Source organism: Acromyrmex echinatior, chromosome 6 (assembly GCF_024713525.1).
Source record: "Acromyrmex echinatior isolate Ae372 chromosome 6, ASM2471352v2, whole genome shotgun sequence".
NCBI lineage: Eukaryota > Metazoa > Arthropoda > Insecta > Hymenoptera > Formicidae > Acromyrmex > Acromyrmex echinatior.
The window spans coordinates 9,913,741-9,938,216 of record NC_141857.1 but is presented as its reverse complement, the minus strand read 5'-3'; the positions used below and the strand labels follow the sequence as shown (position 1 = coordinate 9,938,216).

Here is a 24,476-nt window from a genome sequence, read left to right as displayed (position 1 = left end):
CCCCCCCACACACACACACACACACACACACACACACACACATCCATAACGTATTGAACATACAGGATAAAATTTCTTATTTTTATGTAAAAAAATATTTATTATGTATAAATATTTTATATAACTTTAATATTCCTTCTTTTTCATTATTAATAAATGTAAGTTAGTATATTTTCCTAGCTGTCATTTATTGGAATCATTTCTCGCATTCCTTTCCCTTTAAACACCTGGAATCGCATGAGGTCCAGTCTCGGATCAAAAGGATTAAGTTCCTTGACCCAAAAAGTAGGACCGATGTTCGCAGAGAAAGAATGCAGTTAAGAAGTAGAAAGAGATTGAATAATCTGTGAGTAAGTTTCAGGTAATGATTCAGTATCATTCTTTTTATTAAGATCTTGTTTCTGTCTTCTGATGTGAATAATTTCAGATACTAATCTCTTGATATAGGAAGATTCGCAATCTAAAATTTTCACCTCGTTCCATCTAAAATTGTGGTCAAAATTGATGATCAGTTATAACAGTAGGAGAACCAGTATTTTTCTTAATATCAGAGATATGTTCGTGTAATCTCGTACTTAATTTTCTTTTGGTCTGACCAACATAGCTCGCCTCACAATCATCATAGAAAATCTTATAAACTATGTTCTGATTGGATAGAAAATTTAACTTATCTTTTCCTTTTTTTATAAGACTTTTTAATGTGTTAGGGATAGAAAAGGTTAGTTTACTGGAAATATTGTAGGAAGGAAATTTTCGGATAGATTTAACATAAGGAATCGTAAAATATGTTTGTCTTTAACTTGTAAATTATATGTAATATGTTTATTATGTACATGGAACTTTAATCTTTGTTCAATTGTAGAGAAGATAAATGAGAGAGAATAACAGTTATTTAAGAAAATATGAATAGCATCTATCAGATTTTTTTATTGGAACCGTGATGGATGTGATAAGAGGATAATTTTATCTATGAAGCTGATAATAGTGTCTTTTTTGTGGCAAACAGGATGATTTGAATGGAAATTAAGGAACCTTCCCGAAAACGTCTTTTTATGATAAATGTCAAATATAATTCTCTGATTATCTATAACAAGTATTCTATCAAGAAAACTCAATCATCTGCCACCTGTACCAACCTCCAAAATAAACTGCAATCTCATAAGTAAAGAATTAAAAATATTTAAAGCGTTGTTGATAGTATCAGATGGAAGTGCAAAAATGACATCATCAACATATCTAAAATAAAACAATGGTTGTATTGACAATTTTTTGATTGCTATTTCTTCTAGATCTTGCATTACAATGTCGGCGATTATCGAAGATAACGGTCAACCCATTGGAGTACCAAATATTGTATGTATGTTTATAAATTTTGTTATTAAAAACAAAAAAAGTGAATTTAAAATAAATCTAACTACAATAGTGAATTTATTTTTAGAAATGTTTGTCTTCATTGAAATGTAAACCATCGATGCTATTTAATGCTAGCTCAACAGGAATATTAGTAAAAAGAGATATCTAACGAAGTCAAAACATTGAGAATCAAAAACAGTGCCATTTATTATATATACTGTTACATATATTATTTTTAAGATTCAAATTTCAATATTGTAACGGGTATAAATTCTAGAAAATATGTGGAGCTTTGTCAGCATTTTTGAAGTTCAAATTTGTATAAAAATTCAGAAATTTTAAAAAAAGAATTATACAAAAATTCTGAAAAAATTATATAGAAAGTTCCAAGAAAATCAATCCATTCTTAAATTGCATATTAGAAAAAAAAACTACAAAGCATTTACGAATTGTCTCATCATTTTTCAGTGTTTTATTAAATTGTCATACATACATATTCCTCGACAGATATCAATGAAGAATCATAGGCATTAAATCCATACTACTTTGTTTCTTTAAAATTTCTCTTTCAATATTTCTTGTAATTTTGTATTATCTTTAACCGATATACTATAAAGAATATCAATTACGATTCAACATTAAAGCAGGATTCGCATTACATCTAAATTTGCTACGTCTTAATAACGCTATCAGTTATTTGCCTTACATTAGATTAGTGCATATTAAAAGTTGCTGAACATGAAATTAGTAAAGTTAACTAAAAACAAATTTTAAATGATTAAATAATCCATAACATTGTCACGTTATTTAAAAGAATATACAGGGTGCATCATTAAAATCCGGACAAATCGAACAATTTCTTTAAACAAAATGTTTTTAATGAAAAATTAAATATTACAAAAAATCCTTTTACATGGCACTTGGGGGATCCCTGTAGAGCACAATTATTCAATATATTCCCCATTAGCTTGAATGACGGCCTCTATTCTTGGTCTGAAGAGTTCGCACGCTGTAATGTAGCGCTGTCTATGCCGACGAATGCTGCCTCAATAGTTCTTAATGACCGCTACATAACAAAACGTCACATTGGGATGTCGAGACTTGTTTGTGACTCTTTTAACTACGCTCCATACATAGTAGATCAAGGGATTTAAATTTGGGCTGTTGGGAGAATGAGAGCAACTCGGCTTGTTCTGGCAGTCTCAGAGAGCATCTTTAATGTGTACGATTTGTATTGCAGGTTCTCCTCGGCAATTCGATACATTGTTGACTCGCTTACATTAACAATCGATGCTAATTTTCACAACAATTGCCCTGGGTCATCCGAAATCAGCGCTTGAGCTCTTTCAATGACTGCGTCCTCGCGGTGCGTTCTTTCGAATGACTCTTCTTCGCTGGTATATTGGAACCTTCGTTGGACTGTTCTAAAGCCGTATATTTTGTCACAACATCATAAATGTTTGATCTCAGGTATCCAAAGAACGGAATTATTTCCATTGCTGAGCGCCCAACGCGAAGGTCTTCGATGATCGCGGTTTTTCGATTATACTTCGCACTTGGTTTCAACATCGCGGTCGTTTAAAAAATATGACTGTTTACTAGAAGCATCAGGCTTTCTCGGACGCCAACAACCTTTAGCGGAGGCACAATATAGAAGAAAATTTAAATTAAAATTTGTCCGGATTTTGATGACGCATCCTGTATATGTATTATTTCAGTATCAAAACTGATTATATTGTACCATTGTACAATTTAAATGCTTTACATAAAGCAGGTTTTAATGTGCACTAATCCAGTGTAATATCTGACCTAACTTCGACCAGTGGATGCTGAAACTGTTTTCTTTCGAGGACAGAGTCTGCATTGGTAGACATCCTTGATCAAGTTTCGACCAGTGAGTGCTGGCAGTTTTCTATTAAGAACAGAGTCCGCATTCGACGTTCTTTATTTATAACTTTTTGACCAATGGATGCTGGGACTATTTTATTTCAAAAACAGAGTCCACATTGGTCAATATCCTCAATCTAGCTTACTATTACTTATGACTAATTTACTATTTTATTCTATAGTATGTAATGTATATAAAATTTTTTGTAAATAATTAGGTTCATAATTCTTAATATGATGTAATTTATTTACTGTTACGTTGTATTATGTTTTCATTATGTTGCGTAGTAAAAGAAACTAAATGTATATATTGCGTGTACTCTAATATTGTATACAAAATACACTCCTGGAGAGAGACAAAGAGAGAGAGAGAGAGAGAGAGAGAGAGAGAGACGCGTAAATATACATATGTAATAAATATAATAAATGATGTAATAAATGTAATATGTACATAATATATATAATTGTATGTAATAATTGTATGTATTATAATATAATATGTATAATATAATATATTTACAATAAGATTGGAAACAAAACTGTTTATGTTAAATACATTACTTTAAATACGAAGCGCCATTGCGGTCTGAATGTTAAGATGTTGAACTATTATATATATTCATATAAATGAATTTCAGAAATGACAATTGCGTGCCGATATGATTATCGGACTTTCAACGCAATCAATCTGAAATATTAATAATCCCCCCAAATTTAATCTTAAAAATCTGTAATAAACTTATTGCGAAAAATATTCTCTCGGCCGGGAGCTCACCCGGATATCTTGCATTCCGTACGAGTGTCCTAAGCCTTTAGACTATGAAGACTTCAGATTGATTGCGTTGAAAGTTCGACAACCATATCGGCATGCAATTATCATTTCTGAAATTAATTAATTTATATGAATACATAATATAATAGTTCAACATTTTAATATTCAGACCATAATGATACTTCGTATTTAAATAATATATATATTTATAATATATTTGTGATATATAATTTATTATATTTTCCAAATGAAAAGTGTCTATTTCTTATTATATATATAAAAAAACAGCATGATAATATTAAATTTATTAATTAAAAATTGTTATTCAAAGCATTGAAAGCAGCAATTTTTAATTAATAAATTTTAACATTGTTATGCTACATTATTATTTATTTCCTAATACGCGTATTAGAAAATGAATAATAATGTAACATGGCAATGTTAAAGTTTATTAATTAAAAGTTGCTGTTTTCAGCGCTATAAGCAGCAATTTTTAATTAATAAATTTAACATTGTCATGCTATGTACCTTTAAAGATCTTCAAGATATCTAACATTTTCGTGACATCTAAAAGATATCTATTAGATATCTTTAAAGCATTTCAAACATCTTCGCCGGATAAGATATCTTTCAGATATCTTCAAATTCAATATAAGCTGTCTTAAAAATATCTTTAAGATATCTCCAGATCTATAAAAGACATCTATAAATGTTGCATAAGACATTTTTTAGAGCCCTCTTTTCGTAAAAAATGGAAGACATCTGAAGATATGGCAAGAAATCTTTTAGAAATATAAAAGATATCTTTTTGTCTATGTGGGATGCTAAATGATATCAATTTGTTCTCTCATGGAAGAAAAGATCATGTATTGTATAGTATTTGAGCTATGCAAATGCGCATTCGCCGCTATATTTGATTCAGAAACTAAACGTAATTATGATATCTTTTATGAGAAATTTATTTGTGTTGTCATTTTTAAAGATATCATAAAAATAATATTTTCAAGAAACAGATTCATAATTTGACCTATAAAGTTTAACACAGCATAAAATACTAAAGAATAATGAAAAGATGTCTAAATGAATATGATCGTTTTGTCTCTTCAGCAAGATGAAAGATGACTATAAGACATCTTCTAGTTTTATTGAAAAGACAACTTAAAAAAGATATTTTTTCGTCATCTTCCTCTGATTGTCTTTTCGGTAAAGCGAAAAGTCGACTAAAAAACATCTTTTAGTATTACCGAAAAAACAATGTGGAAAAAATATCTTTCCGTTATTTTACTTGTCATCATTCATCCGCGAGCAGTACGCAGAATTGCCACAGACATGATGGAGTTCGGGTTCGTGTGTTTGAAAACCATATGGGATAAAAGGTGCGGTATTATGAGAAATATAGCTAAAATATAACTTGTGTTCTGACGAACACTCATAAAATATTTTTTGTAAGCAAGTCCTCAAATGGGACTATGATAAAAAATAATGCTCTTGAACACATCACATGGCAAGCATTGCAGGCATAATGGAATATATACTGACAGCAATACACATAAATGGAATGTATATTGATAGTCATACAATTTAGTAAAAAAATTAATTCAGATATTTAATGTTATTAAACATTACATGTGCTAAAATATCAAAAAGAAGTCTTAAAAACAACTAAAAAATTTACTGAAGTCATCTTTTAATAACCTTTCAGACTTTGGATATATAACAGATTTCTTTTAGACATCATAAATACGAACTCTATATGTTAATATACTTTGGATATTATAAAGACATGTAATTTGAGAAATCTTATAGGAATCATTTTTGTGATATCTTTCTATTTTCAAAAAATGGTGCATAAGATAACATTCAGATATTATTCTTAAGGATTCCACGGTTACTTTTTATATGAAAATTATGCATATCGCAGGTTTCCTCCGTGTCTAGATCCATTCTTGGAATGCCAACATTTCGTGAACCTTGCAGTCCACTTTATCAGGGCGAATAGTCAACTTACGAATAAAAGAATACCAATGTGATATCAGGCTAAAACACATCACGCAATCAGCATTATTAGAACACAACATCGAAACAGGACATCAAATACTGTTTGACAAAACGATCACAATAGCCAAATTTACATTATTACATCATACTTTTCAAGAAAGTATAGAGAAGCCATAGAGTAAAAAAACACCCTAACAATCTAAATAAAGATAATGGCTACAACATAAATAAAATATAGAAAATCATTCTTCCGGTTATTGAAGACTGACCAATTTCCCCCACCACTCCAACAAGTAGCGTAATATAAAAAAGAACGGCCCGGAGGAACAGCTCAGTATCAAGCTGCTCCTCGCCCTGATAAAATGGATTGCAAGGTTCACGAAACGTTGGCATTCCAAGAATGGATCTGGACACGGAGGAAATCCGCGAAACGCAACATTCAGATATCTTTATGACTTTTTAGAAATTTCTCTAAGTCATCAGATTCAGAAATGAGATATCTTTCAGAAACTTTTTTGATAACATATTGTTATGTGAGAATAATGTAGTATTATTCTTTTTACAAAAATAAAATCACGATTAGACACAACATTCTGCAATTATTTCTTATTTTTTCAAACTAATTAATCATACACATTTATTAAAATAAATAATTAATTACTAGCCACTTTAACTTTGCCAGTAGTTTCTCAAAAATATAAATTCTTATATGTTTTTTCTCTCATAATCCCATAATTAATGGGATAATAACTATGTTATTTAAAAATTTTTTAATTATTAAGTTTTATTTATAAATTATACGTTTAGTTTAAAAGTTCAATTTTGAATTATCGTTTTTCAAATTACCATTACAATACAAAAATATTTAGGAAGGAATACGCGTCTTGAGCATGCTTCGATACTCTAGTAAATTCAGATGGCTAGGCATTTATGCCGTATGTACGATTGTATTATAGAATCAGAATGGTTTTGGTAAGTATTGCCATTTTCATGTTGAGGCTCAAAACTTTTCAGGCGACCTACGTAAATCAGGTGTTTAATTTAGAATATTTCATATAAAAAACGTTTAATATGTTTTTGAAATACATTTCTTTCATTTTATATAATTTACTTTTTAACACATTGAGTGTTGGTCAATTTTTATAAGTGTACCGCAGGAGTCAAAGTTTAAATCTATCCAATGTTTGAAAATTATTTTTTATGTAATTGAGAATTTTGATTAATTATTTTAATATATTATTAAAATCTTTGGTGCTGACACACCGTGACACACCGTGTGTTTACCGGCTATCGAGTAGTCGATGTCACGGTGTGCGTCGCCGACGCTCAATGTGTTAATAAGTACAATATTTCACACATATAGTTATTATTATTAGATTTAGTATTGAATTACGTTACACTATTTACTATTACTAAAAATGTTAAAAACACATCTGCTAGCAATGAGATAGACGTACTACGATGGACGTTGAAGTCTGTAACAAATATTGATCATAATGTTGATAATAGGATTAGAAAATGATAATATTACTTAATTTATTGTTTTAATTACAATACTATTTATTTACTATTTGAATTGATTATAATTACTTTCATCATCTGAATCGCGTACGCCACATTGTCGATGTCCTAATGTAGTTTTTCTTTTTATTGGTGTGTATCCGGGAATATATAAACTGGGAGCTTCGAGTTTACCAAGGGATAAAAGTTTACTGAAATCTTGCTCTAATTTATTAGCAATTGGACCTGAAAATACAATTAAAATAGAGATATAATTAATTAAATTTGATAATATGTTTAAATTATAATTTTTCAATAAAAATACTATTTAAATATCCAATGTCATTTTTATCGATTTGAAACATACATATATTTATTAGGGAGGGATAAATTTGTCTATAAAAATAATAGCTTATAGCTTCGTTTACACACAACCTTACACACACAGCGCATTACACACATGATCGATGCACATACGATCTTATTGCGCACATTGCATTGCACATTGTACTATATGCTATATATACAACACAGTGAATTGCACATATGATCGTGTTGTACATATGATTGTATTATACACAACATATTGCGTACACAATAACATATTGTACACAGCGGATTGTACATATTGTATTATACACACATTCCATTTAAAAGTATTCTGTAATACGTTGCTAATTCACCATCGCCAGTCGCAATCCTTCGCGGCAATTAAAAGCGTTAATAATTCTAATGATGGAGTATTTAATTGTGAATGAATGCCTTAGGTGATACGTGTGTAATACGATTATGTGTCCAATGCGCTGTATGCACAGTTATATTTGCGATGCGCTATGTATAATACAGCAGTATGAAAAATGCACTATGTTCAATATGATTGTGTATACATTGTGCTGTGTGCAATATTGTCGTGTATGCAACGCGCTGTGTGCAATATAATCGCGTCATATCATCTATTCATATTGGACTAGTGGGATATAATTTGTAAGAATGCAATAAGAAGAAATATAGAAGAATAGAAGATGTTTAATTATTGGTTGCTGGAAGAGATGTTCAATGCGTACACTGAAAAACTCATTTCAAGATTCAACAATTTAAAAGGATGCTGAAGCCACCAATATTACCGATATCATTTTTAATGTTTTTATTCGTGTTTGATTTCTTCGTAATAATTTTACAAAATAAAAATTCCTTTTTCATGATTAAATATACATGCTAATGTACCTGGCGTTAGTATATTTCGTGTCCAAAGCTGGAAAAAAGAAAAAAATTACAGATTTCTTTAGGCCTAGTCTACAATCAGTCGGGAAACCTTATCATGTGTATGTGCATAAGTTCTACAATCAGTCGTATGTCGATGTCTGCTGTCGCTAGTCGTTTGTCGTATGTTGTATGTCGCACATAAATACGACTTGCTATTCTACAATTGAGTCGTTGATCGAAGTCGGAAGATCGGAACAAATGTAAAGAATAGATATTAATTGCTGACATTTTAATGACATCGAAGCAATATGTCAATATTAAACGCAGCGTTACAAATGCTTATCGTTTAATCTGGAAATTAAATGTATACTGGTACTCGGACTTATAACAAATTTTGCACAACCACATATGGACAACACATGTAATTGTATTATAGAATAATGATTCCACTTACTTGACGACTACTATGTATTGATTTAATTAGTTTTATAATATTGAAAAGGATCAAAACGATGATCGAAACGTATATTATTTAAGTTATTAAACTTGAATAAATTTTTATACACGAATTCACCCAGTATCAGCTCTTATAGGCATTTCTTAAATTTTATACAAAAGAATTAAATTACAAAATATTTTTATATTAAATAATAATAATTTAACAAACAAAAATTACTTGACATATTTATATCATAAAAGTTTCTCAAATTTGTGGATATTTTTTGCTATAGATCTCTTTTTTTGCTAACATTTTTAAAATCCGCGTAACATTTTTAATATCGCGTTTATCGTACAAGCAATGATTTTTGCGAACAAAATCAATAATTATTTCATCTACATTCAGTAATTCCATAATATAATATAAATATATCCATATATCCGTATAAAAATATCTGTTTATTCATACACAAATGTGTCCGAAGGTTATATTTCATCTGATCATCTTGCGTTATGACAGAAACAACATTCGATTACGACTACTTTCGACAAATAACAATCCAAGACGCATGCGCCAGACGTCCAGTAGCGACATACGACTTATTTTAGAACAGGCTTTAGGCCTGTTCTACAATCAGTTATATGTCGGAATCGAGCGTCGTACGCATGCGCACTGAATTGTCGGCTGTTGTCGGAATAGAAAATGATCAATTTCAATTCTTTCCCGATCGTAACAATCGACAGTGCAATTTAATCTAGTAAACGAAATGGGAACAACAACTGTAGATGAAGTTATTATTAATTTCGTAGATAATACATTTCGAGATAATACATGTTTCTATGACAAAAAAAACGTTAATTTTAAAAATATTAATAAAAAAAAAAGATTTGTAATATCAGAACAATTAAGAAATTTATATAACATAGATATGACAGGTAAAAACTTGAAAAAAGTTATTATAAATATTATATTATATTACAAATATATGACAAATTAATTTTTTATAGCTGATGCGATGGAAAAATGTTGGTTGTCATTAAGAAATATGTTTACTAAAAAAGCTAGAAAATTTGGAAAAGGTTATTGCCATTGGGATTAGGTTCAATCTAAAAAAAAAAGGGAATTATATAAAATGATGCCTTTTTTATTTCCTCATATAACACATAAACAATTGCTTTTATATTTTTGTGATATTATTACATTTTACTTATTATTTTTTATTTTAAAATTATTTTAAAAATAATAATATCACTATCATGTCGATTGAGCTGTTCAGTATCATTACTGATTGACATACATTGTTACAAATGTTCTTAAATTTCATTAAATTTTAAGTTACACAATTTGAATTTAATTTCATAATAACATAAATTTAATTTCATTACATAAAATTTAATGTAATCTATAACTTAAAAGTACAATATATTTGTGTACATATACATAAAATTTAATATATTTTTCATGAAAATTTATGAAATTTAATTTTAACTTTTCATAAAATTTTATTAAAAGTTCATTAAATTTCATAAATTTAATGTACACGTTCATTACATTTAAGTAACTTACTTAATTATTGTAACTTAATTTTCAGTTAAATCATTCATTACTTTTAATTTCGTTCATAACCATTTAAAGGAAGCTCTTACATTTCTAACAGTGTAGATAATTCTTCAAGTTTTAATATATCTGTTCCTTCTCTAACAGCAGACCATAGCATTAAAAATGAGAAAGGTATGGCAAGTATGTGTGTATTAATCTTTTAAATAAAAGATTAAGTAAATTTATTTTACAGTTATTAATATAAAAATGAATCTTGTAAAAATTTCCAGAAAATAACATACTAAATGAAAATGAAATAATTATAACAGTTGATTATCAATCTGAGTCGTCCTCCTAGTGCATTATTTAGCTTTTTCTGCAGCAGTAATTGAGCTAACATATCTAACAATAAGATTCACTTTCCGAGAACAAATTTTAGTGCACAAAATGCAATAAGTTCTCCATTTAAGACTATGAAAAGTACTTCACCTGAATTGAATACTTTTGCAAAACGTGGGATCAATTAATTGACCAACAATTATCCGAGCGTTTTCTGTAATATCTGCTGCTGTACAATCAATTTCATCACAAAAGTCTAACGAAAATAAAAATGGTAATTATATGTTTAGAAGAAGGTTTAAAATAAAGGTTCCTGATAAACATAAAACTCAATGTCTCATAGAAGTACTACAAATAATACAAAAATATGAGGAGAGATAATTATTTTTGTTTGAAAATTTTATTATTAAAACTTTTATTAATATTATTTTATTTTCAATATATGTATTATGCTTTTATTTCGACGTGTTTTAAGAAAGTATTGTTTTATTTTTAACATATATTGTAGATAGTTCTCACACTCTAGTTTATAACTTTGTAACTACTTTATTAATCATCTATGTTTTAAATAGTTTAAAAACAACTGTGAGCTTGTATTCCGATTCTCTTTTATGTATTCGAGCATCATCTCGTTTATTCCAACTTTTTATATATTCTCCGTTCTCTGTATTCAGCTTAATATTATGATTTGTATTTCGCCTCTGTTCCTTTAATAAACTGTGTGTTACAAGACCCAATAACATATATTTTTTTTTACTTCAACATATCATAAGAGGGTAGTTGTGGACCTTATATGTATATGTTTAACATATTGTAAATATTAAAATACTAGGTTAATTAATAAGTCCCTAGAATGACACATTAGATGTTACTACGTCCAATGTGCCGTGAATTTCTAGTAGTTTCAAACCTTTCACTATACATGACAATCAATATATTTGTGACAGCCACCGAAAGCACATAACCTTTGATATTTTGTAAAAATAGAAAAAACTGAAATTCATGCATTTCTATTTAAAAAGCTTCCAACCGCAAGAAATGATTAAGGACTTCCAAAAAACTTTGGGGGAGTTTTCATATTTCACGCTGTTTTATAACAGCAGATGCACTTACGTTTGTTCCAACTCGTCCCAAAGAAGCAACGAAACCATCTTCTCTTACTAAATTTCTCCAGTTTTCTGCTATTACTTCACCATTAGGATCTTTCTGATCCACAATATCTCTATGTAAATATTGATTATTGTTTAATCCAATAATTATAATATAATGTAAATAAGCTGTTACAGCTTGTACTATAGCTTCTGTAGTTTCCAATTTTAAATTCAAAGCCTTCTGTAAAATTCTCTACCCTTCAACGAGAATGTCGAATGCATTTTCGATTACTCGTCGTGCTCTTGATGATCAATAATTAAACATTTGCTGCTCATTACTCAGCAAATTTTTTTTAACAAATGATCACATTAAGTAACTTTTAAGTGGAAAACCTTTATCGCCAATAAGAGAAAATGGTACTGTAGTATTAGTATTATCTATACAATGAGCTTGTGGAATAAATTATGTATACGTATTATTCTCCAGAGCTTGATACATAGTGGTATGGGACTAAATTCCTGCATCATTGAGAGAACCTAATTAGAATATATTTTATAACTTTATTAATCAAGGGATACAAATCAAGGGATAGATGTTTATTATTAATTTTAAACAAAATACAGTTTAAACAATAGAATGATAAACCGGGTGTAAGGTCAAAACATCTGTTGTTTAAGCTGTATTTTGTGTAGCAATAAACATTTAGCTGAGTTCATATCGATTTATTAATTTGCTCTATAATATATTGCTAATCTTAAAAAATTTATAAAATGCTTGGTTATATATATGTACATACATATACATATAGTAATGCGAGTGAATTTTTTTTATTCACATCTTATTACACTAATTTTTCGTATGTATTAAAAAACTAAAGTTAATAGTTCGCAACTGATGTCCTTTGAAGATGTCGCTATCGCATATAGCGTTCTTGGACACGATATTGGAGATTCGCATATACTTGACATCGACCGCATCAACGAGTAATCGTTTGAATGTTACATCAATCTTAAACACCTAAATTTAAACATACGACGTAGCGCCGTTTCGGTCATCATCATGCGTACGGACGAAGAATCGAGACGTACGAGCGTAATATCGTTCAGCATGCAAACTCTAGCCGTTAGAGGTCCAACGCTTATGAAATTGTCTTTGTATTTGTTTCGAAGCATATTGTAAATATTTCATCGCAGCTCGTAGAGGCCCTTCCACGTTTCGAGAGACAACGACAGTTCATGTCCGCGATGATCTCCCAGAGTTATCTTCACATAACTCGGCGACCAACGTTGATTCCAATTACCAAAAATTTGTAGCCCATATTTATCAAGTCGTAACATCTGCTCAGTAAGCAGCGCGACGTTCTATGCTGTGTATGTACATAATGTTGAAAAAAAAACGTTATTTATTATATATTAGGTGTATGACTTTGCTCATTCGGTTTTCGTATAGATGGTTTTAGCGGTAAGTAGTGATCGAAATAAATAGACCATAGACGTCACACGATAAACTTGGGCATCTGTCAACATAATCCCATTAGAAACATTAGTCGATTTGTGTCTGCATCATAAAGTTATTCTCGATTGAAAATGTCAGTTTACGAGCCAAATTCTTGTCATTTGCGGGAGGTTTTAATTTTCTGCTTCAATATGAAGAAATCTGCGGCTGAGGCTCATCGAATGCTTTCAAATATTTATGGTGAAGCCGCTATTAGTAAAAGAACGTGTCATAAGTGGTTTCAACACTTCAAGAACGGTGATTTTCACGTCGAAGACCAGCATAGCGGTGGAAGAGAGAAGGTTTTCGAAGATGCAGAATTGAAGGCATTACTTGATTAAGACTCTTGTCAAAATCAAAAAGAATTGGCACGATCATTAGGAGTGACTCAATCAGCCATTTCAAAACGTCTCAAAGCCATGGGAATGATTCAGAAGCAAGAAAATTGGGTGCCGTACGAGTTGAAGCCGAGAGATGTTGAACAACGTTTGTTTGCTTGTGAACAGCTGCTTGAAAGGCAAAGACGGAAGGGCTTTCTGCATCGCATTGTGACTGGGGACGAAAAATGGGTTCATTACGATAATCCCGAGCGCAGAAAATCATGGGGAATTCCCAGCCATGCTTCCACGTCGACGGCCAAACCGAATATTCACGGCTCCAAGATCATGCTCTGTATTTGGTGGGACCAAGCTCGGCGTAGTTTATTATGAGCTGTTAAAACCGACTGAAACAATCACAGGCGATCAGTATCGAACGCAATTGATGCGTTTGAGCCGAGCATTGAAAGACAAACGGCCGCAATACAACGAGAGACACGATAAAGTGATTTTGCAGCATGATAATGCTCGACAATGCCCCATGTTGCGAAAGTGGTTAAGACTTGGAAACGTTGAAATGGGAAGTCCTACCCCACCCGCCGTATTCTCCAGACGTTGCTCCCTCTGACTATCACTTGTTTCGATCAATGGCATACGACCTGACTGACCAGCACTTCCGGTCTCATGAAGAAGTAAAAAATTGGATCGATTCGTGGATCGCCTCAAAAGATGACCAGTTTTTTCGACGCGGGATTCGTATGCTGCCCGAAAGATGGGAAAAAGTAGTGGTCAGCGATGGACAATACTTTGAATAAATAAATGTATAACCAGTTTTTTACAATAAAGCCTCGAATTTCGGAAAAAAACCGCATGAGCAAAGTCATACTCCTTATAGAACATTAAAACTTATACATTATATTCCTTCTTCACGTCGTTCGATGCACTGCTTTCTTTTGATAAAATACATTTTTTGTCAACCGTTCGTATAAGCAAGTATCGCAAGACTGATCGCATCCGCGTAAATTGTGACGTACATGAATACTTTTGAAATCAAAGAAGAGGCGGGCCATCTCCCTTTTTCCAAGAATTTCGAATGTGTTGTAACACGTTTTATCGCGTTTTTCTACGTATTTTCTTTGTCACGAGTTTATACATACATACATACATACATACATACATACATACATACATATATACATACATACATACATACATATATACATACATACATACATACATACATACATACATACATACATACATACATACATACATACATACATACATACATACATACATACATACATACATACATACATACATACATACATACATACATACATACATACATACATACATACATACATACATACATACATACATACATACATACATACAATACATATGTATATACATATATGTATTACGAAGGAAAGGAAAAAGAAATAATAAATATGTTAACGTACTTTAAAAAAAAAAATTTTTTTTGCAACCACCAATTACATATTTTCAATATATTTTGTAACGCGCAATTCTTAACATGTTGTCCGCATAGTATTAATAACATCTAAATTAGATAAAGATTTCATGCTTCATAAACTGCATCCAAGATCTTGATGTACATGCGTTCTCTCGCTCATCGTCCAGAAGCAAGTTCTTTGAAACTACATTTGTTTCACGCGTCCCTTGACATATACGATAGCATCATCTTCAAATACAACCGCCGTAATCAGACGTTTCGCCTCACTCTACGGAATCCTCCCGTCCTCCCATGGTGTTAAGTTAAGAAGCGCAAGACCTGTCAGATCTTGTCAAAAATTTCCATGGCACGGAATTCGTAAAAATGTAATTCGTGAGAACGGTCCCCTGTTTCAGCATCGCTGTTTCCTTCACGATAACTTCTTGTTAACGATGAATCCTTGCAGATCAACAAAAGTCAGTATTGATCACAAGTAATTTTTTGAGACTGCGTCTCACTCCAGTTTTTTCTCTCTCTTTAAAGTTCTAAAAAATGTTGATGTTGCAATTTACGATGATCTTACACACTACGTTGGTCAACGGATTATACTAAGCCACGCGATCGTGTATGATGAGAAAATAGACTGTTGTATTTGCGGGCACATTCTCCTTGTAGTTAAATTCTATGCGTACGTCTACAGTGGCACTCTTGATTCGTTTTGTCGCGAGCAATCAATGACCACAAAAGGCCCTTTCTCGGTAAATAAGAGAGCACATTGAATAGCGCTTTGAAGTAATCGATTCTATAACATACTCTACAAAAACGCGCATACATATCAAACGGCGCATCTCTGTTTGTCAAAATCCAGATTTAAATCCATTGTACAGATAAAACGCTTAATTTAGATAAAGTTATTCTAATCATGTTATTCTAATTACAATCGTCGAATACGCTAACATCTCGTGATATGATATTCTTTCCGATTTGCAGAGCAAAGATAACGTATCGCGGTTTCTCAAGTTGAGTCGCCTTTTTGATAGCCCATGAATGCTTGATATTCTGTAACAGAGGATGCTTATACAGATCCCACGAGCGAAAACTCATATTCAAATAACGATCGCTTTCCAATGCAGCATTTATAATTTATTAATCTCGTTTAATGCAACGTGAGGCATCCACCATTGTACTTTAAATAATTTAACCTCAGATTCCGTTACAGGACCACCAAGTAATCTTTGCGCGCTCGTATCAAAATCAATTCGTGACGAGCATTGACGATCATACATTTGTAATCTTCGCAAAAGTCTAAGAGCATGCTAAGCGGTACGCAAAAGTCCTCGGATCTAGAGTTCCATTCAGCGTTCAGCACAATCAAAGCTTTGTTGTATGTTATCAATGCGGAATTCTTGAGCTAGTCATGCCAACGTTTCTGTTGCGGTCAATTTCCACACCGTTGAGTTCATATCGAATTTCATAAACATGAACGCTACGCAATTATTTACAAACATCGTTGTCATTTGATCGTTTTTTCTTTCACCATCAATCTTCTTCGACGTAGAGAAAACTTTCCTGTTGCTGTATGGGTATCCTTATCTCATCGCTGTATTCGAATATTGTATTGACGAACGGCTTGTACGTGTGAGTCTCAATCTTGACGATGCGATCGTCAGCTTATCGGTAATATTCAAGATATCAATCATATCAAAAATTGCGCACTGCGAATCCCAAAGACTGTAAAAATTTAATGTTCGACGCGCTGAGTTTTTTCTTGGTGATGCGGTTGGAAAGCGAATGTTACCGAGCGGCAATGTCACTGGCCTTGTGAAGAGTGTTCGTTATCTCTCTGTGTGCGCTCTATTCGTTCGTTCAATACGAGCATCTCACGCCTGCGTTATCATTGCTGCTGTCGCACGTGCAATCTGATGGTGATCTCTTCTCCGTGAAAATTGAACAATCGTCGACGATGCGTATCGTTAAATCCATAATGCTCCGTGCGGTGATTGGCACATAAATAATCTGAGCAGGCCTTTTCTTATATACCGGCGGTACGCTCGGCAAAAATTCGTGTATCGTGTGCGCACCTTTGCCATTGCTACACATCCGTGGTCACGTTACACTCTACGCGAATAACGTTTACGTTCATTATGTTGATCGACACGTTCAATTTGTGTCATCTTCGTGATCGAAGATGACACGAATACAGTATACGCTTCGACGAGAATCCCAGCAGCGATTCAATGCTGTTGGGCTTGCCAAAGTTTATTCTATAGGCGCATCTAATTTCATCTTGTTGTAATTTGCACAAAGTGTTATCGGATATTCCACATCCTCGTCATCGTCGTCATTGTTATTGTTGTTGTTGTCGCTGTGCGATGCATCATCGGTATAAGACGCGTTGCGATGCGAAAATTTCCGTAAAATCGCACGTTTCAAAAATTTATTTATGTCTCGTACTTCGTACGAACACTCGGGAATTATAATTTTTGTGTCGCCTTTGTCGAAATAAAATTTATTGTTCGATTTGTTTCCATTCGGTATCGTGTGATAAGTCTGAAAAATTGTCAGGCTAAGCTCGTAATCGCCGTCATTCAAATCTATCGCGGGGAAGTAGTTCGCCGCGAGGAGGTTGCTCTTTCCGCTCAGTGTAAGTGTCAACGACATGACGGAAAAAGCGTTCGATCAATACTGAGATTTCACGGCACCTCGTTGAGCTTTTTAAATTCACGCGCATCGACCGTTCGTAGAAATCGCAGACACGTCTATCCACAGAAGCTCTGATTGTACGTCTGATGGGTGTGATTGTATTCTGTCGTCGTAATATGTTCCCGAAATATCATACCTGTTCTTTGAGCAGCAGAAGAATTATCGAAATTATCAAAGTACTCAATGGTAAAACGTGGTTGTTCCTCTTCATGTATGCCAGTGAATATCGAGTTCCGTCGCATCGTTTAGATTCATGATACTGCTTTCATTTTGGCGCGGGCCGCTCGTCGATAACGCGTTACGCATGAAAACACCTCTAAAGTACGGTACGCGCATACATCCAACTGCATGTTGGTAATTGCCCGAGGGCATTTTTCTCTTTTCTTTTATGTTTTTTTTTCTTCGCTGCTACGTCTTGTTCACGTTTGTAAGAAAGAGATACAATCCGCGTCCGTATTTCTGTGGAGTGAGATACAATTTGCGACCCTGTTCCATTCGATCGTGATATTGCAGCTCCTCGAGCTGACGTCGCGTGACTTTGCTATCGTTTATCGCTTTCGCCACGATGGCGACTACGCCAATCAAGGACCCAAAAGGCGCCCAACATTGACAGAAACGGTAATACGCCGCCTCGTTTTGCCTCGGTAGTAGTCCGATTTTTCATTGTCTTTTTCCTCGTCGTCTTCTTTTTCGATTCATGTTTATACTGATTGATCATGCTCGACTATTGGTCTTGGCTTTCATTGTGTTCCAAACGGCAGCAGCGGCGGCTCTCTCGCTTAGAGCCGAATCTCTCGCAGTGACGTATTCTAGCGCTTTATCGGCGAGACCTTGTCCGCCGTGTGTTTATCGGTAAGATCGTTGCTCCGAGAAAATGCAATGTAGTGTTCTCGGCACACCGCGTCCAACGGCGGATTTATGCCCGTGTCACCTCTGGCTAATCGCTTTGTAAGCCGAGTGCCTAGGCCGCAAAACTGGTAGCCTGGGATATGCATCCTGAAAAGAAGCGCGTTTATCGCTCAATTTAACAAACCACTGCCCGACGCTGACATTCGCTACAGCCCTTTACCTTCGGTATCGGATCGATGTGCATCCACTGCCACGGTTGATTGTTGTGCTCGTCGCAGCGACGATAGGTTCGAACTTCCGGATCCGTCTTCCGAAAGCTTTTCCCACACGCGATCGATTTAGTCACCGTACACGCTAACACTACGACCTTCGGTATATACTGCTTGGCATTCAAGTCCTGAATGTCGAAAGGATGGCACAAGTGCGAGATACATTTTGCTACTGCGCAACTCGTAGATTCGCGCGCCTTCAAATAATCGTTCGAGAGCGCACAGCCCGTAGTGTGAGCATGAAATTCATACTGTTTTTTGAGAAGGGTTACACGCCGGTTATCCAAATTGGACCACCGAGGATTTACAATCATTAAGATGCAGTGTACCAATCTCATAACCTATCTACTTGAGGACTTCGTCGAAAATCCATCGCTGGAGCGTTCTGCGAGCACAAGTTGCATCGCGCTATTCATCTGGACGTGTATCTCATGGAGATATAAAATACGTATAAAAACAATTTGTCATTTGACAAAATTTTCAATCATATATTTTGTATAGATAAAACAAATGTATCAATATAAGTATACAAACGTATAAAATATTTTTATTATCCCTTCCGTCTTTGTTTTGAAATATACAGATATAAAATACGTACATAAATGAATAATACATTAAATGAAAAATAATAGTAATACATAATAAATGGTACAACATAAAACATAATAGTAATATTCATATTTTACATATAAATGTAAACAATATACCTGACGAAATTATAATGATAAGTTACAGTTTAAATGCTCTAGACCACAGTATCTACCGATGATGTGGCAATGATCACGTACCCACATGTCGTCCGGCGCGAACGGTTTCTCGCAAATGTGACAACGAGTCGCGCTACGATACGTCTCCCATTGTTCTTTCGATTCCATGAGCACGTTAGCGAATACAAGATTTTTCACGCGATGCGCCAAGTCTTGGAGTTTTCGCACAAACCACGCAATGCGATTTTTATCGCGACGAAACCAATATATTGATAACGTGTTGTTATACGAACATCGCACGTAGTATCCTATACTAAATATCTCATCGACATCTCAAATATCTCAATATTTCATTGATATGTGTACTACAATGCGTCTTTCCTGTCGATTCCGTCTTTCGTAGAACGCACTCTAAGTCGGTATAGACGATGAATAGGATGCGTTCCTTATTGCAATGATTCCTAAATTTGAGCCACTTGTCATCTATGCTCGGCATTCGGATAGCGCAGTCATTTTCGCAGTCTATTATGTGTGACTACAATTTTTCGTTCGAATTGAAGTAATGAAGACATCTGAAAAAAAACAAAAATTATTACTATCACTATTATTATTGTCATTTGAAGAAAATTATAATTTTTCATGTGTACTTACCGATCGCAGAAAAATTTCTGTTGCTCCATTCTGATAAGTTATTATCTCACGAGATGTGATAGATTTTTGATCCACGCAAAGTGGCCGAGACTGTCGTCGCGTGGATCTTCCACGTACATGTTGACGTGTTTCTTCCAATCATCGGTGAGCTGTAGAGGAAGGCTGTTTATTCTCGATGCCGTACACGTTTATCAAACATTCGAATTTTGGAATGTCTTTTAAAGTCATTAGAAACATAATGTTCGTGAGATTTAACACTGTCATGTAATGCGGATACGATGGCTTTCGCTTCGATGGCTCTGTACTTATACTTTTCAATCGGGTACAGAGCAGCGATCACCGACAAAGCGAAGCATGCATTGTCGTCAAATGCATATTGATTATCGCTTGTTTTGTCGATATTTCCCGCGAGAGTTAGATGTGGCATTCTGTATATAGGGTTGGCCATATTCGACGGAAAGATGTTTTTTTTTCAATCATGGGAAAAAAACACATTTTTTGCTGTTCATTTTAAAAATCATTTAATAGGGTTCAAAGAGATTTGCCAGATCTTTCCGTCGAATATGGCCAACCCTGTATAATAGAATTTAGTTTGTTCACGTTGATAGTCAAATTCAATATACGTGACAATGCCCACCCGCTGTTGCGTTCTTAGAACTCTTCGAGCGACGTCAATGTGAGCTCGATGACGTGCCGCTCGTATCACTCGCGCAAATCGGTGCATCGATATATCTCAATATTCTTAATGTTTATACTCTTAATGGCGCATTTGTTGTTCGTCGCAAACTCGTTGTTGGACGTGGTGTTCACTTTCACACTAGCGTGTCTTTCTATAGCGTCTCGCACTTGTTCGAACATTACATTGTCAATGTCTTCTAAAAATCGCTGCGGCTCGATGTAATTCGCGTTGACCATCGCACCGGTCAGAACACGATTTTTCGAATGCGGCAATCGCTCTTTCTCCAGATGAGAGATCTTTCTCGCACCACCAACATGTATGAAACATCGTCCAATTGCGTCTTTGCACCTGCAAATCGCGCGATCCTCGCCATCATGGATTGTCTATGTCCAACGGCGAGACGCGTACGCTTGGCATGACAGAATTTTTTGAGCTGTTCGTTGCTGCCACACGAAACACTTCATCAGAGTAACGATTTGACCGCAATGCTCCAACTTCGCGTTTCACTCGCTCGTGATTTTTCATGTTTTTTTCATAGTCTTTAGATCACGTCACACTCTTCCACGGAATATTTAATAATTTTTTCAATGAATGCAAAATGGGCACATGGGAATACAAAGTATATCGTGCTCGCAATTCGAGCACTACCATCTGCCGTCCAGTATATAGAAAGAACAGGTATCGTTCTTTCTGACGCAATACATTCTTTTTGTTATTTCGTGTTACGAGACTCGATAATTTTCAATTACAGCGAGTTCATATTACAACCGAGACGAATCATTCTAACGACCGTAAATTACATAGTCAATAAGATTATTGTAATTGTCTTCGTCCAAGTAAAAAATATGTCTGTTATTCTTTCATTATTAATCAGTAATAATTCTTATACTCTCTCTCGCCTTCCGATCTGTTCCCGCTCCAAATAACTATCCGTGCGAGACTGAGCTGTCGATTATCATCCGTCGCAGCTAAGAAATATTGAGAATAATTGTTGAAAATTTAGAAGAGTAGCATGCTTACTCGTGCCTGGCGCCTAACTTGAGTTAGAGAAAATTTGCGATAATCAATGCAAAGCTACCGACGTAGAACATCGAGATAAAAGTACTGATTGTCGAATTACGATAACATAAAAGCGACGAAGTACCGTCGGTCGAGAATATAGTCACAATACTTACAAATGAATGTATATAAGATATTCCAGAATTTTTTCACTTCATTATAAAACATTTTTATTGAATTATATGCATATTTACTTTATGCTGTTTTGCAAGATGCAAATATGTAACGCAATAATTTTTCAAAAGTTTTTCCATATATGCACAATTGTCTTCAGCTCTAATAGAGTTATTTGACACTATAAAGCAACATTATAAAAATTAAGTTAGTTAATGAATTGGACGGGCGAGCATCATGCCTTCGTTATCGAAACATTTATGAAAAGTAACGAATCTGTGATTACGACGCAAAGAACTTTTCGTATTCACTTCGCGCTTGGTAGACATGCTCCAGTTCCAGATCGCAAAACAATACTGTTGTGGGTTTCAAATTTTAGAGCTACAGGTTCAGCTTTAAAAAGAAAATCAACTGGTAGACCCAGAAGTGTTCGGACACCTGAAAATGTTGCAGCTGTAAGAGAAGCAGTTGAACGATCTCTTAGCCGTGTATCGAAAAAAATGGTCGCCATTTGGACTCTGTAATTTTCAAAACTCAATAAAAACAAATGGCATAGCATAAATTTTCAGTTAATAAAAATAAAATCCAAATAGCATTTACAATGGCGTTTTTATTAAAGATTAAAATGTGGGAGATCATTTTGCCGGACCCTGTATATCATATTCAAAGTGTTTTAGCATCTGACAGCAAATATATACACTTACAGGTCAATGTACGTTGACTAACAGCAAGTTACAATAAGTATATTTTTACTAAATGAACACTGACTGTGACTTAGATATATTTTCGGATGCAACCATGTATTTGAAATACACGTGTAATGTAATAGCACTTTTTCCTTTATTCCCAATGTCATTTTAACTTAGGATGTAACATGTATTGTCAGTACGTAAATACATTGCACATACATATGTAGCTATTCCATCTCTTTTTATTATGTTTAATGGGCCTTTTACAATTATAAGCCATAAATCAGCCATAAATAAGAAGTCAAAAATCGCTAAAAATTAGCTGTGATTGATCAATTTTTAGCTTCTGATTTCTGATTTGTAACTAATGTGTTATTATAGAAGGCCTATAATAAAAAGAGATAGAAGTTACTCATACTTAGTTTTTCATGCAGATATAATATATAGACACATTAGTGAATATTAGAATTTTATTTTATGTGCATTATGATGTGTACATTATAAAATATATTTCTAATTCATATTCACATACGTGTGTAGCTACTTCATCTCTTTTTGTTACATGTAACAAAAAGATGTACTGATGTCCTCTTTTTTCTACGTTTAATAAAAAGAGATATGTTTTTTTATGATCAAATATTAGTGATATATGCTTTTATATTTTCAATATCAGAATATATTATACATACAACTAACATAAATCAAAGCTAACGATAATCAAACGCCGATGATCAGACGTAACATCTTAAAAAAAAATCAAATTATGAATCCTCTGATAAATCCTCATTTTATGTGTATATATATATATTTTTTTTTTATATATGTATACAATTTTAATATTGCACATTTAAACACAGGGAATGCATAAACAGCTTAGTATTGATAACTTCTATCTGCAACGTATGTATATTCACACATTATAGTATATATATGCAATATTGTACAATATTGCCTATGTGTGTATTATATTTAAGTACATCACTAATATTTTAACATGATTAACTTCTACATATTTTTATTAAACATAGCAAAAAATGGTATAGCTATGTATATTATATGTGTAATACAATATATCTATGTATAGCTAATACATATCGCATCCTGACCTAAAATGACATTGTATAACAGGAAAAATGCTTAGGCCCATGTGTCAATGTACACTGTCAATACTGAAAATCTATAGTTACGTATTTTCAGTACTCGCAGTGAATATCGAAATACAGTTAGTAGTATCACTTTTTTCTATGATCAATATCATTTAGGGTTTAGTCAAGATGTAATATATATTACTGTCAATATATGGACACGTGTTTCATATATATAAATGACATTGCACATACATAATGTAACTCTTTTTACTCTGT

The 24,476-nt window shown here is 33.3% G+C and overlaps 2 protein-coding genes across 4 annotated transcripts in view; both read right to left on the bottom strand.

Annotated features, from left to right (window-relative positions):
- Nucleotides 1-7,059: 7,059 nt before the first annotated feature.
- The window catches only part of Rsod (superoxide dismutase family protein Rsod), a 271,460-nt gene continuing 254,043 nt past the window's right edge, over nucleotides 7,060-24,476 (bottom strand). For all 3 annotated transcript variants that reach the window (XM_087407501.1, XM_087407503.1, XM_087407502.1), the window contains 2 exons: nucleotides 7,601-7,756; nucleotides 7,060-7,485 (listed from right to left, as the gene is read on the bottom strand). In XM_087407501.1, the coding sequence (XP_087263627.1) occupies nucleotides 7,400-7,485; nucleotides 7,601-7,756 (242 nt within the window). In that variant the 3' untranslated portion in view covers nucleotides 7,060-7,399. The remainder of the gene's footprint in view (nucleotides 7,486-7,600; nucleotides 7,757-24,476) is intronic.
- Nucleotides 18,960-19,551, bottom strand: LOC147909381 (uncharacterized). The gene is made up of 2 exons (XM_087407441.1): nucleotides 19,165-19,551; nucleotides 18,960-19,091 (listed from the first exon to the last, which is right to left on the bottom strand). The coding sequence occupies exons 1-2, from the start codon at nucleotides 19,549-19,551 to the stop codon at nucleotides 19,023-19,025; spliced, it is 456 nt and encodes a 151-aa protein (XP_087263567.1). The 3' UTR covers nucleotides 18,960-19,022.